Consider the following 15,182-nt stretch of genomic DNA (forward strand, 5'->3'; position numbering starts at 1 on the left):
CATTCCAGTTAACTGAATCTTTAGAATCGGTTCACTCAAACTATTTGTTCAAAAGAATCGTTCACCGAATCGTTCACTACACTTTCTTATTTATTTATTCTTTCTTTTTTTTACCTCGTGTAGTGTACCTATTGTAGTGTCCATGAGGTGTACCTAATCACAGGCCACTTCAATAGGGAAAAAGCTTAAGTGAAAGTGAAAAGTGCCACACCCGCCCTCACCCCCACCTGATTGGCTGTTTGATCTGTGACGTCACTCGGACACTCCATTAGGTACACCGCCATTTTCAAGTGTACCTAATAACGGCCACTTTATTAGGGAAATATCATGGTCAAAGGTCACAAGTGTCAAGCTCTAGTCCTCGGGGCCGCGTTCCAACATGTTTTCCAAGTGACCCTCGTTAAGCGCACCTGCGTGAAAAGTTTTAGCTCCTTTCACGTTCCGCAGGAGCTAAAACTTTTCACGCAGGTGCACTTAACGAGGGAATCACACGGACACTCCATTAGGTACACCGCCATTTTCAAGTGTACCTAATAACAGGCCACTTTATTAGGGAAATATCATGGTCAAAGGTCACAAGTGTCAAGCTCTAGTCCTCGGGGCCGCGTTCCAACATGTTTTCCAAGTGACCCTCGTTAAGCGCACCTGCGTGAAAAGTTTTAGCTCCTTTCACGTTCCGCAGGAGCTAAAACTTTTCACGCAGGTGCACTTAACGAGGGAATCACACGGACACTCCATTAGGTACACCGCCATTTTCAAGTGTACCTAATAACAGGCCACTTGATTAGGGAAATATCATGGTCAAAGGTCACAAGTGTCAAGCTCTAGTCCTCGGGGGCGCGTTCCAACATGTTTTCCAAGTGACCCTCGTTAAGCGCACCTGCGTGAAAAGTTTTAGCTCCTTTCACGTTCCGCAGGAGCTAAAACTTTTCACGCAGGTGCACTTAACGAGGGAATCACACGGACACTCCATTAGGTACACCGCCATTTTCAAGTGTACCTAATAACAGGCCACTTTATTAGGGAAATATCATGGTCAAAGGTCACAAGTGTCAAGCTCTAGTCCTCGGGGCCGCGTTCCAACATGTTTTCCAAGTGACCCTCGTTAAGCGCACCTGCGTGAAAAGTTTTAGCTCCTTTCACGTTCCGCAGGAGCTAAAACTTTTCACGCAGGTGCACTTAACGAGGGAATCACACGGACACTCCATTAGGTACACCGCCATTTTCAAGTGTACCTAATAACAGGCCACTTTATTAGGGAAATATCATGGTCAAAGGTCACAAGTGTCAATCTCTAGTCTTCGGGGCCGCGTTCCAACATGTTTTCCAAGTGACCCTCGTTAAGCGCACCTGCGTGAAAAGTTTTAGCTCCTTTCACGTTCCGCAGGAGCTAAAACTTTTCACGCAGGTGCACTTAACGACGGAATCACACGGACACTCCATTAGGTACACCGCCATTTTCAAGTGTACCTAATAACAGGCCACTTTATTAGGGAAATATCTTGTCAAAGGTCACAGGTGTCAAGCTCTAGTCCTCGGGGCCGCGTTCCAACATGTTTTCCAAGTGACCCTCGTTAAGCGCACCTGCGTGAAAAGTTTTTGGTCACTTTCACGTTCCGCAGGAGCTAAAACTTTTCACGCAGGTGCACTTAACGAGGGAATCACACGGACACTCCATTAGGTACACCGCCATTTTCAAGTGTACCTAATAACAGGCCACTTTATTAGGGAAATATCATGGTCAAAGGTCAGAGGTGTCAAGCTCTAGTCCTCGGGGCCGCGTTCCAATATGTTTTCCAAGTTACCCTCGTTAAACACACCTGTGTGAAAAGATTTTGGTCATTTTCACGTTCTGCAGGAGCTAATTCGTTTGAACGAATCTTTGAGTGAACCGATTCTAAAGATTCAGTTCACTTAAAAGAATGGAATGCGCATCACTAGTACAAAAGAGTGCAGACGGGCACGGGTTGCCCGGTCGAAATAGCCGACTCGTTGGTGATACGGGTTCTCGCTCGGAAAGAACTTAGTTCGAGCCCAGGTGTGAGCATATACCTGAATGTGCTTTTAGAATTGGACCCTCGCTGCGTACGCATATGCCATCAAAGCAGAGCAGCAGAAATGTTTCTGTACCCTTTCCACATCTGTGCCTGGAGAGGTCTACACATTAATTTTTTGACATCGTCATGCTTGGTTTGTGCTCTGACATGCACTGAGAATTGTGTGATTGTATGTGCCTTTAAGTTGTTTGCAGGCTGATAGTTTGACCTTCTCTCACATACAGTACTATATACTTGTGTGAAAAATAATATTTCAACAAAAATACAGCACTCCTCATTGCCTCTAAAATAGTTTGCTCCAAATCTCTCCTACTACTTCCAGGTTGGATTCTAAGTGTTCTACCTGCACACTGTGCACAAAACAATACGCTGAATGTAGTTTAAACCAGGATATATGGCACATGTCTTAAGTTCACCCACTTGATACCAAAATATAAAATATATAAAATATATTATATATTATATTATATATATATTACATATAAAACCGATCTATTATTATTATTATTATCATTACCAGTTCTCATTTTTGCTGCATTCAATCAAAGGTAATTATTGATGTTATTTGGTGTTTTTTGTGTTTCAGCTACAATTCAGGGTGTTCAGACAGTGTTTGAATTGGAATTATAGAAGGTTGTGTTAAAACTAATGTACTGCTGACTATCCTACTGACTGGAAGCTGTTATTAACCTTGGCCATGGACAGAGAGAGAGGTGCCAAAGTAGTAATTTCACATGCTATTCACAATGTATTCACAGAACCGTTGCTGTGTTATATGGAGCAATTTGTCAACCATAAATCAAGCTTCCCCTTTTTATACTTGGTTGGAAATTACTGAATACATAATAATGAGAGCCGAGACAGAGAAAACAAAAGAGAGAGAGAGAGAGAGAGAGAGAGAGAGAGAGAGAGAGAGAGAAAGAGAGAGAGAGCGAGAGCGAGAGAGAGAGAGAGAGAGAGAACCATTGCAGGTTGTCATTAGATCTACTCTTGATTTCAAAAGCAGTGATTTTCTAATACGACCAATGTGGTGTATTGTTGCTGGGTGCTCTTTTATTAGGTGAAAATGGTTTGCTGCTTCTTTTCAGTAGCATGAATAAAGAAAATAAATGAGTAAACGTGGATGTTTTTTTTATTATTCTTTCCAGTACTCCTTCAATTCAGTGTTTTTCTATGCTCCTCTCACCATAACACCAGAATACACCAGAGGGGCCTATGAAAGAGCTTGGTTTACATAATGCTAGAAATGAGCCATGTTTGTTTTTTTCATATTGTAGGAAAAACATAATCAAATGTTTGTATGCCCAGCTTTAAACACACATCACTTTGGTTTCAATCAGGTTTACATAAAGCACCACACACATTTCAAGGTATATGGCTTCTTTATTTTTATTTTCAGGTAAGTGGCTACTCAATTTATTAAATTGGAGGGTCTTTACATTCATTTAAAAGATGCATTGGAAGTAGATTTACAGACACACATTGTAGATTGATGCCATATTTTATGCACACACACACACGTACACACACACACCTGCATTTTAATTCATCTGGAATAAAGGTGGTCTGCATTTATATGAGCCATTATTTGGTTTCAGACAGAAGCACCATGGAATCTTTCACTAACACTTAGTTAGTGAGGGAGCACCTTTTTGAAATGGTGTTTTTGTTTGTTTCAGTATTCCATAAAAATGAAACAGCAGTATGTTTGAGCAGGCAAGAAGAGAGGCTGAAGACAGAAATGGAGACTAAGAAGAAGCTGACTTTTAACTACACGTTTAAAAACTAGCAAAGTGCACGGAGAGGAAAATTGCAATGTGCTGTTATATTGTATCTGTTATTGGAAAAGACAAATCTATGTGTTGTTTCAGTGCTCATTGCAGAAAATCTTTTAAGTGGTTGAGAATATCAATCAATAACCACAACCATTCAAATGACAAACAAGTAGGTCACATTGAAGACATCACACTTAGCAGACACAGGGAGGTGGAATTAAATCATTAGGTTTGACTATAATGTAAGTGTAGTTAATTGCATCACAAGTTCCTGGAGAGTGTAAGGACATGACAGATCTGGTGACGAGACAAAGAGAGGGTGCGGCCTGGTCCTTAAACACACTTAAAGCAGCAACTACAGACAAGTTAAGATTTTGAACGAGGCCTTTCCTCTCACAATGCAGGTCTGCATTTCTCAGCAACAATTTTTGTTTTAGTGGAATCAAACTCAAGCACATATACAGCCGTGGGAGGTGTCGGGGTCACGAGAGTGGCTTCAGGGTCACGTTCACGAAAAGACATAGGCAGGCAACAGATTGTGTCAGCCAGTGTGGGGGGGAGGGAACAGGGCAGACCATCAGGATTGATACCTTATTACGTGTTATCAGAGGTTATCATAGGTAAGTTTTGAAGGTTACAAAGTTTCGTTTTCCTCCTCTCCTTGCCCGCGTGACTCATTCCTGTTCTTGGCTTCTTCTAAGGGGATGTTGGAACTTCAGCGTCTGGCTGGAGAAGAGCTGCGGCTCCCCTGCAAAACAGACAAGAGTGATGAGTGATATGAAAGGTTTGTGAAAAAGGTCGTGGACAAGCCAATCTACAAACTAACAGTTTCCTCCTTTTAATTGTCCAAACAATCAACCAGCACGTCCACAGGAAGATCACTCACTATTTGATTTGTTCAGTGCATGAGAAGAGATGAGAGTTGTGACTTGACAAATTGTGATTGCTTCAAGATGACAACGTACAATGTTCTGAGCATGTAACAGTTCCTCACCGAGAAGACAATTGCTGTGCTTGACCAGCCTTCCTACAGGCTTGATCTGGTTCTATGTGATCTCCCAAACCTCCCTGCCCAGGCTCAAGGAGGCCAGTTGGCTTCGAATAACAGTGTGTCAGACTCAGAGGGGAATGTTTTGAAAGGGGAAACTTGTAGTATATTTTGTGATGCCCATCTTTGAACTTATCTGATAACCTCCTGACTAAAAAGAAAAACTGTAGTAGGCCACTGCTGTCAGGTGTAATCAGAATTTACTCGCATGTGTGTGCCCACAATTCTTTTCCGCGAGTTTCAAATGACTTTTTTAACACAATTGTACTGTTCCTCCTACTCCATACTACTAGTACTATTCAAGATGGATGAATGGAAAGAAAAGGCTGAGTTCTTAAGAAATAAAGATAATCCATGATTTGAGTGGCAAGGAAGCCCTCATCAATCAAGGCCCTGTTGTACTTCATTATTAACTCATTCTTTCTTCAGAAAGGAAAACAAGTCTTCAGTCAAGCTGGAATATAAATAGAAAGGGGGAATAAACTCAAACATATTTAAAAGGTAATTACTATCATTTCTCCAACTCGTCTACACAAAAGATATCGATAGTGTGATGCGAGTGAGTCGGTGCTAATTAGACACATTATATAAGTTTGTCATTAGTGTTTACACTGATGTAGCTTAATTACAACAATTTAGCATCTGCAGATGAGGGTGCAACCCTCAGGGAAATTGAATTCCACTTTTAGCATGTGCTAAGCCAACAAAGTTATAGTGAGTTAATTCACACATAGACCCCCTCACACACGCACACACACACACATACAAATTTATCCATTTAATAAAAAATGATACTATACGTATATATTCTTTTGTTATCCCATTCATCCTCATTAGGGTCGAGGTGACAACCCAGCCGACTTACATTGAGACAACCTGGAGTGGTCACAAGCCACTCGCTAGACCAATAACCAGCTGCATTCATATTCACACCTCACAACGATTTAGTTTTTGATTAACCAAACAAGCGTTTCTTGATAAGTAGTTTTGTGAAGTAACAACGTTCTAAACATATTTAGATTACACTGTGTATACAATGTTTTGTTCTCGTTGTAATGGGATTAGCAGCTAAGAGTTGTTACACATAAAGCAAAGGTGTAAAATGCTTCTCCAAAACAACTTGATGATAAAGCATAATCATGTAATATTAATGCCCATACTTGTGGGCCCTGCCATGAGAAGTGAGTGGCATCTTCAGCGGGATTAGATAAGCACTTGCACAAAGCTCAGATAATACAGTATATTGTGCATGATGTTCAATCGTGGCTCTTAAAAGTGCAGTGGATTTGATGAGATTAAGATTTTTTTCCTGAGCTTTTCAGCCTTGAACGCAAGCAAATAAAATTACTCACACTTTTGTTGTTATCACTGAGGTAGAAACAAAAGATAGAAATACAATTTTGGACTCTGAGAAAGAGGAGATGTTTTTGGAAACTAAGATTTTCTTTTATAATACCATTTTGAAGATTCTAGTCAGGCTGCCTTTGCCATCTCCTCCACTGGACCTCTTGGCTTTAGCAGACTTCTGGTCACCCTAGAACAAGGATAATAAAATGATTCTGTATGAGAGATCTGGATGAAGACATTTTGTTAGCTTTCATTCAACTGAATTTCTGCACAGCGGCTGATGGGAATATACTATCAAATTCAGAACAGTAGAGTAGGTGAGAAAACAACATTCATGGGATATCAGTCAAGCTTGTTTCTGCTACTAAAGAGAGGTTAAAGTTAAAAGATGACATTGTGAACATTGTGATGTGTTTAACAATGAAACAGTCAGACATCCATCCATTTTACATTTTACTGGGCGAGAGGCAAGTTACACCCTGTGCAGTCAAGGCCTTCAAGAAATCTCTGCTCGCTCAGCACTGTCTTACATTTACCACTGAGATGGATTTGTATTAACTTTTTTTCACGCAGTCTTTATTTCATAGCATATTTCTTGGCTGCGCAGTTTCAAGTACTTTGTTGGGTAATTATTTTCTATCCAATCAGATTGCTCAGGGCCTTCCTAATTCCGGTGCTGGCTCATCCCACACGGACATTGTATTTTATAACATGTATTAAAAGATGATCTTTGTCCGAAATACACTACACGCCACTGGGACATACAGCACATAAAACACATACAACTATTCTCACCCACATTCACAGCTAAGGGCAATTTAAAAAAAAAAAAGGCTTCAACTCATCAAGAAAAAGTACATCAAATGGTATTTTCATTCTATTTTGTGGAATTACTGCTAAAATCTTTGACGTAGCTTCTTGTGATAATAGATACGTTGACCGTTCTCTGACACTGACAGCATGACAGAAAAAGAAAGAAAAACAATACTAATCAGCTCACAAGGAGTCTGTTCACTGTTGTCTTGACGCATGTTTTGTGTTCACCAAAGTGAACTAAGCACAATTGATTCAGTACAGTAATGTATAAGAAGCAAAACAAACGCCCTCCCTAATAAAATTCTTCATCTCATTAAAGGATTTCCAATTAAAATTTGCACAAAGCCACATTATAAGCATCCACACCATTGTTATGGATGTAAATGCTGAGAATCAAGTCTTTCCAAAAGACATGTTATAATGTCATAACTTTGCAAATGCCATAGGATGTAGTGAGGTAGAATTATAAAGTCATTTTGACTCAGTGAACAGCCATGACAGGGCAAAATCTAGCAGAGGTTGCTGTCATGACCTTTGATAGTGCATTACAGCCTCAGATTATTTGGCATGTTTATTAGGCACATCAGCTCCCTCATCACTTCTCTCATTAGCATCCCATTAACATTTAGTTGTAATCCTTTAGTACCGCATCCATCATAAGGAATATACCTTCTCAACTATGTACGATTTACATGAAGCACACACCATACACACACACACACACATACATGCATTCGTTAAGGTGCAGATGGTCAAGCTATTTTTTTTAATGGACAGGCAGTCAGTGAGGCAGAATGGCTGAAGTGGTAGATGTAGACTAAAGGAAAACAGATTTACATCAGACGTGAAAACTTGATAGGGTAACCTCGGCTGACCCCAGTGGTGAAATGAGTCATGACTGTGATTTTTGGCATTGTCAAAGCACCTACCAGGCCTATCTTGGTTGCTAGTCCTCTCCACTGGACATGCCCAGAGACAAGAAACATTGACAGGATAGGAAGTAAAAGGGAGAAGGAACTGTTAGAAAATGCCAGTCTGTCTGAGGGGAAGGAAGATGTCACAGGGTCATGCGTGGTGACAAGGGTGGATGTGAAAAGACAACAGGGGAAGGCTTAGGGAAAAGGAGAGTAAAGTGGGGGCTGACATTAAAACAGATGCACAATAACGGACAAAAAAAGGAAAGCCCCCTCCAACAGTACTATCTGGTTCACTCTATCTAAAATACTTTAAGATTTAATTACTGCAACAAAAAAGTCTATTTTGCTATTCTGAAGCCTAATGTCCATGTTTTGAAACTTTCAAATTTGACATACTATAAACCCGACAAAGCCCTGCCAACGCTATTCTCGTTTTTACATCATAATCAATATTATCCACTTGGTGTAAATGCAGTCATCAGTGTGTCATATTGTGAAAACTCACCCTTGACTTTGGGGGGGCAGGAGAAACCTGAGAGAGATTTCATGGGAGAAAGCGAAGAGTTTGGTCAGTTACAGTGCATTAAGGAGACAAAAGACTCCTCAGATTAGTTCATGTGAGGCCATTAGAGTGGCACTTCACTCACAATGGTGCGGAAGAAGTGGACAACGGCGTTCTCTGGCCCCCGCTTACGAGGGGATGTGGCAGACGCTTTCTGGGGGCCGGGAGAGAGGGCACCACGGAAAGACCCCTGAGAAGAGACAAAAATATTGGACAAACAATGACAAAGTGCTCACATCTTTCTTATTAATCATTGGTCATAAAGGACTTGAGCTGCAGCCGTTTGATTCAATTTATATATTGATACAATATATTCACTTCCCACTTTATCAGGTACAGGTGGTACAAAATAAATGCATAACTATGTTCAGTTTTGACAAATGTGTTAGGATTTTACTTGATTTTTCATCTGATGCTACTCCAATTTTAAAATTGGAAACAACTTCACCTATGCAAAACCACTAGTAGATGGATTTGATTCCCCATTTTAGATATGAGATCAACACAGTGAATCCACTCGGATAAACGGACGTATTTTGTGAAACCGACTTTTGCTCTGCCGCTGATTATCAAAAATTGGTAACTGACAGAATGTCATTTGGCAGATTCAGTGGCTACACAATCATTGAATACAATATCCTGTGGGTTTTGAAAATGTCTAAATGTTCTAAAATGGCTGGCATTTAATGAGTATTGAGATCAAAGTTAAAAAAAAAAGAGCAATATATTAGTAATCCTTTTACAAAACTGCACGTCACCCTAATAATAAGCTATGTCGAGAAATGAGTTGTGGTCATACTTCTCTTGTCTTACTTATCTGGTCAATCAATCATAAATGAAACGACAACATCATGGAAATCCGTTAAGTACATAGAAATTCCTCAACCTTCATGTCCTGGGTTGCCATAGAAACAAACGTTTGTTGGTTAACGTGATGCTTAATTTAAAAGATTCACTCTGTAACCACCGAAAACATAGGTGTCAAAATCAAGGTCTGGGGCCATTTTATGTGGCCCATGAAAGCAAATGTTAATTTCAAATTGTCTTCATGTTAAACAATGCTGAGATAGAATACATTGCAAGCATTTCGGTTACCAATCCCTCCTTTAAAATAAATGTAAAAAATGCAATTATTTACTGGCTTCTCATTTCAAAACTATTATGATACTAACCATAAGGCCATCATACATTTATATGGGTTGACAGTCATAATGGCCCTCCGAAGGACACTATAGCTACAATGTGGTCCACGACAAAATGAGTTGACCTCCTTGACCTAGAAAAATCACAATAGCCTATTTCAAAATCAGCCAAGACGTTTTTCCTTTTTTCCCACACTGTTATTGTCACTAAAGTATATAGTACAGTTTTAGACAGGCTCTATTAAAAATTTCGAGTCTTACAGGTATGTCACGGACTCAATTCAACAGGAATTCGACTATTTTCTATTTCCTTTCAGAATTTGCCTCACTCTAGGCTCCTTATTGAGGTCATATTTAATAGTCTTTAATTTGATGTACTTCATTAAAAAAAAAAAAAATCCAATTCCAATGTGCCAGTACACCAATGTCGCTTGGGCTGCAAGGGTGCTTGATCGCTACCCGCAGTTCGATAATTACATCAACGTAATAAAGGATCTTTGTGAAGAAATTAAAAGTAGAAATGATCATTTTGTATAACATCATTATTGGAGCAGACGCAGGAGGGGAAAATAAACACATTTCCACCCAGGCATTATGTTTGTGAGCCCTTCTTTTCTCTGACCTCATTAATGTAACGATAATGCTTGTAATTAGATGTGGTGTGTGGAACAAAGAGGAGGGAGGTCAGACCACAAATTTGGAGATTATGATGGTTTATAAAAGGCTTTTGATGTGCATTTTCATCATCTATTTGTTTTGAATAGTCTAATAATAGTTGATAGAAACATCTACCTTCTTGTTGAAGCCCTGACAGTGACCTCTTTATGATGTTCTCTTATTACTTGAACCTGATTTTTCTCAAATCTATCAGTCTGAATGTTGCATGTGAGAGGAACTTGTTGAGATCAAAAGGAGGAATAGAAACGCACTAAGAATATCTCAGACTTTGATGTACGACTCTTTCCATCTCATGTAGCTTTCTTAAAAGAATAGCTTGTAGAATTCTGGAAATGTATAGAACTCATTCATTTTCAACTCAAATCATTTTGATAGCATGCCAACAATCTTGTGGGCCCACAATATGAAGTTGTAACTTCCTCCCACCTCAATGAGTAGATACTAAAGTTCTATATTAATCCATACCATAGCAAGTGCAGCAAGAACAAGAGCCAGGTACATCAATGTTTCCTCTTCCCAACAATGTCAGTAAAAGCCCAATTGGCCTCTGTGTTGAGTGTTTTATCCATCTCCATCTGCTCAACTGCAAATGGTCAACACATTCAGCTTTTAAAATCTCAAATCCATACATTTTGTGGCTTGCACCAAGCCCGATTGTGTCGAGAAACAGAAAAAGAGCCAATACAGTATCAACCTTGAGATCAAAATCTTGCAGATGTGCAAATTGTTGTGTTAGTGTTTTAATGTTTTGATGCTGCATAATGCAAAACCTGATTCAAATGATCCGGCTAGTTATCCAGCAACCGTGGCTCCTTAGGTAGTTTGCCACCACCAGAGTGTGAATGTTTGAGTGCATGAATCTGTAAATCATCTCCAGCATGCCCGTGACCCCCGTGGGGACAACAGTATAGAAAATGGATGGATGGGGAAAAAAATCACTATATGAATCTAATTCACTATTATTATTAGACAATTTACATAGACTTTTTTTTTTTTACAGTCACAAGGATGGCCCTCTGAGGGAAACCACAACTAACATGTGGCCCATGGTGACAATTAGCTTGACACTTCTGCCTTAATTAAAGGCTGGTTTGTCTTATCAATTTGCTAAAATAAAAGATCGTCTACCAAGTCCAGACTATAAAAATACCTTCTTCATTTGTTTTTGTGGTCCGTCACACTGTGCAAACAGTGGCAGGACTTCAGTGAAACTGGAATGGCTCCTGCAATAAATCCTCATAATTCAAGTCGAATTACATCAGTGTTTTTTCTTTTTTAATGTAAGCCTGAATTATCTTACAATCAAAGAGAATTCCTGATGTGTTCTGTTGTTAACTAAACTATCCAAAACGTCTTCTGATTGACAGCTGTGATACCCATATCACATAATATCCATATCCAAAATTAATACTTTCCACTTTGTATCTTTTTGAAATAAAGTTAAACTAATGATTAACTAGTTCGCTCTCTTTGTGGGGTACATCACGCAATGTATTCTAAAAAATTCTATAATCTATTTAGCATGCAGGTTAAAGATCAAATACTAGTATATTGTTGCATAGAAGAAAGGGCAGGCTAATGATTACAAGTTCTCCTCTGAGGTTGGAAGCCACCACAAGGTCACATATATCACTTCATAATACATGATACTGAATTCATCACCGAGAGGCAATGAATAACAATTCACAAAACTCATTCATGGGTAACACAATACTGTTCTTATCTATTCCATTCTTTCACTTCAGGCGCACCGTTTGAAGCATGACACATTTGAAAGAGACTGTCAATCATTCTTCTACTTGCTCAAATGATTTTATGCCCCAAGCAGCTTATCTATCCAATTTAATTTTGACCTATTTACATGTGCTGCACATTTCAAATGACATGTAACTGACTAACTAAGTATACATGTTATGCATTGTTTGAACTTTCAAATTCACAAAATGAGCAATTGCAAATTGTCAACACCAGAGCAATTTTTTGTCAGTTGTTAGGACATAAAGTAAAAAGTTAGAATGTTCTTATAAAAACAGAAGAAGCACAACATTGAAGAAAATTGGGCAGCAAAGCAAAACAAAAACACAAAAAGTGTTAAAGATTTTTAATTAAGCAATAATACAAAAAGCTGAGAACGGGATCAGGCTAGGAACAGTTCACTGGTCACAGCAAAGAGTTCACAGCAAACAAATACAGTACAAGTATCCACTGTAAAGTTGACACTTGGAGGTCAAAGACATGAACCTGAGGCTAGCGACTGATGTGAAGGGAGAGTGTGTTCCTGCTCCCTCCTCCATCCAAGACACATGGGTTATAATACATTTTCTCGTTTTCATGTGAATGTCAGCTCTTTTGCTCGAACCAGTAATATTCATGTGGAAAAATGGCTCTTCCACTGGACACATTTTGGCATTAAAATGAAACATTTTCCTGCAGCTGACAAGAGGCCATATTTTCTTAGCTTAGGATGCACGGAACGTGGCCATATAGAGCAGGCGGAAGTTGTAAAACCGTTGAAATAAAAGATAATTTGGACGTATTTTCATACCTGAAAATTCGTCATTAAACACACGGATATTTAAAACTCAAGCAAACACCTAGACAGTCATATATTATGTATACAGGTGTTAAGTCTGATTTAATGTATTTGTGCAGTAGTAATACCTGTATAAAAATATCTTTATGCTGAATTGTTGTGAATGAAAAGCGTCTACAGCAGAAAGTGCTGGTTCCTTTTGGCTTGAGGCAACAAAGGTGGGCCAATTGCATCTTAGATACTTCAGACATGAACATTAAATATATGAAGGCAAACCCTTGGCGTGTACATAAACATCGTACTGTTTTATATTTCTATATACATATATATTTTAACGTAAACGCTTTAAATTATTACAAGCAACTTACACAGAAAAAATGATCAAATCGTATTCCTTGGCAAGCTTATGATTTTATCAATAGAGGGAAAAAAAAGTCTGATCAACAGAAATGAATAAAATAGCTTAATGCAAAACAGTTTGTGGCACAATTTCTTCCTGATAAAGTGTTTAATCAAAAAGTGATGGCGAACAATGCCAAATTACATGGAGCCAACATCTGCGTCCTCTTTCTGGCAAAACTACAAGAGGCTTGCTTTGGATTCAGCTTCAGTGTATCACAGCTGTGGTTTCATAACCACTAAGCCAAACATACTTTTGCTTTTTGCCCAATGATATGCCCCAAAACAATACAACTGAGCTTAGTTAATGGGATTCTGACAACACAAGATTGAAATTATGTCCAACAATACAGTTAGATACAGACGTATGTGGATAATGTTTTTTTTGTTTTACTATTTTTGCCTTTCCATTCTCTGTTTACCGTTTTCAGTACGTACAATATTTCATGGTTATGATCAGCAAAGAAGTAAGAGGGCAAATCAACCACACATGAAAAACAAGTGAGTGGCTGTTTTTCATTCAATTAGTTTGTAATTATGGAAAAAGAGACCCCTAATGGGACAGCCCGAATGGAAAAGGATAGGATTTTACGAAATCAAACAACCACCTGAGGACAATTTACCAAACTTTGTTTTTTTTTTTACGTGGGAGGAGGGCGATCTTCTAACTGAGATTCAAATCCCAAACATCAGAACTGTTGGGCAAAAGTTAATGAGTATAATAAATGATAAACTAACCTGAACCCCCTTATCTGATGTGCTGCTGTGACATGAATCACACAAGTCCCAAATTGGAGGTGAACTGCATAAAATGACTATAATTCTTAAATAGTAAATAGCAAACTTCTTGAATAAAGATAAAATATGAAAATTTATAATTCAATTATGTTTTGACTGGTTTAGTTTCATTGTGTTGGTGCACAAACGCAAATCATTCCAACGCTGCCATTATCCCTTTACTTCTGAATCTAACCGTTTTAGAATAGCACAATTACCGTTTGATAAAAAATGTTTCACCAAATTTTGTGTTTTTTTTTTTTATTACATCCTGAACTCAAAGAAAAGTAATTTCCGTCAACTTCATTTGGTGATGCTGCTAGTATAGGCTCCAGCACGCCCGCGACCCTTGTGAGGATAAGCGGTTTGGAGGATGAATGAATGAATAAATTTGGTGATTTGCTTGTACTGGACTGTAACAATATGCTGCTCAGTTATATGTAATATAGGATTACTATTAGTTCTCACTTCCGCTTTAAATGTTACTAAGGGTCAAAGATAAAATATACAATATTGCAGATTACAAATAATATTGGCAAAAAGTTTAATCTTTCATATCCATTTTGGGGCATCCTAAATAATACGTTTGCGCTTGAATCTAAATCATAAAAAGTTTAAAAAAACAAACGTATTTTAATTATATCACCTGTACAATATTAACTAATACAAATGATAATACTACAAATTTTAGTACCATTCAAACAGAAGCACTAGAACATCAAGATATCTTTAAATGATTCAAAATCACAACCTTTGTGATGATAAAACAGCAAAAGCATTACAACCCCAGCCAAAGTTATTTTTATGAAAATTGACAACCCAAAGACAACAATTGATTCTGAAATTGAACGGAAACACTCAAGCCTGTCCGGAGGATTATCTTTGTACCGATTTGTTAAAGCGGCAGAAAAATGGTAGTTCTGGAAGATAATTGATTGAATAAACTGAAACACTCCCATCCCCCCTCACCTTGCTCTTCTTCTTTTTGTCCGCTCCAAAGAATTTTCCAAGCTGATCCAGAACGGTGGGGTTCTTCTTCCTGCGGCCTAACCCAAAGGTGGCCTGTGCAGCGCTGCTTGCGGATGCCATACTTGGGAGAGTCGTAATTAGTGGTTAAGTTGTCAAAAGTGT

The 15,182-nt window shown here is 38.6% G+C and overlaps 1 protein-coding gene across 4 annotated transcripts; it reads right to left on the minus strand.

Annotated features, from left to right (window-relative positions):
- Positions 1-3,420: 3,420 nt before the first annotated feature.
- Positions 3,421-15,174, minus strand: LOC119135492 (myelin basic protein-like). 4 transcript variants are annotated; one of them, XM_037273100.1, is made up of 7 exons: positions 15,021-15,174; positions 8,608-8,712; positions 8,466-8,492; positions 7,973-8,002; positions 6,337-6,414; positions 6,233-6,248; positions 3,421-4,580 (listed from the first exon to the last, which is right to left on the minus strand). In XM_037273100.1, exons 1-6 carry the CDS (start codon positions 15,138-15,140, stop codon positions 6,246-6,248), a joined length of 363 nt encoding a protein of 120 aa, XP_037128995.1. In that variant the 5' UTR covers positions 15,141-15,174; the 3' UTR covers positions 3,421-4,580; positions 6,233-6,245. The 4 variants fall into 4 exon arrangements, with proteins under 4 accessions (XP_037128995.1, XP_037128997.1, XP_037128994.1 ...); XM_037273102.1 differs by lacking the exon at positions 7,973-8,002; XM_037273099.1 differs by lacking the exon at positions 6,233-6,248.
- Between the last annotated feature and the right edge of the window lie 8 nt (positions 15,175-15,182).

Source organism: Syngnathus acus, chromosome 16 (assembly GCF_901709675.1).
Source record: "Syngnathus acus chromosome 16, fSynAcu1.2, whole genome shotgun sequence".
NCBI lineage: Eukaryota > Metazoa > Chordata > Actinopteri > Syngnathiformes > Syngnathidae > Syngnathus > Syngnathus acus.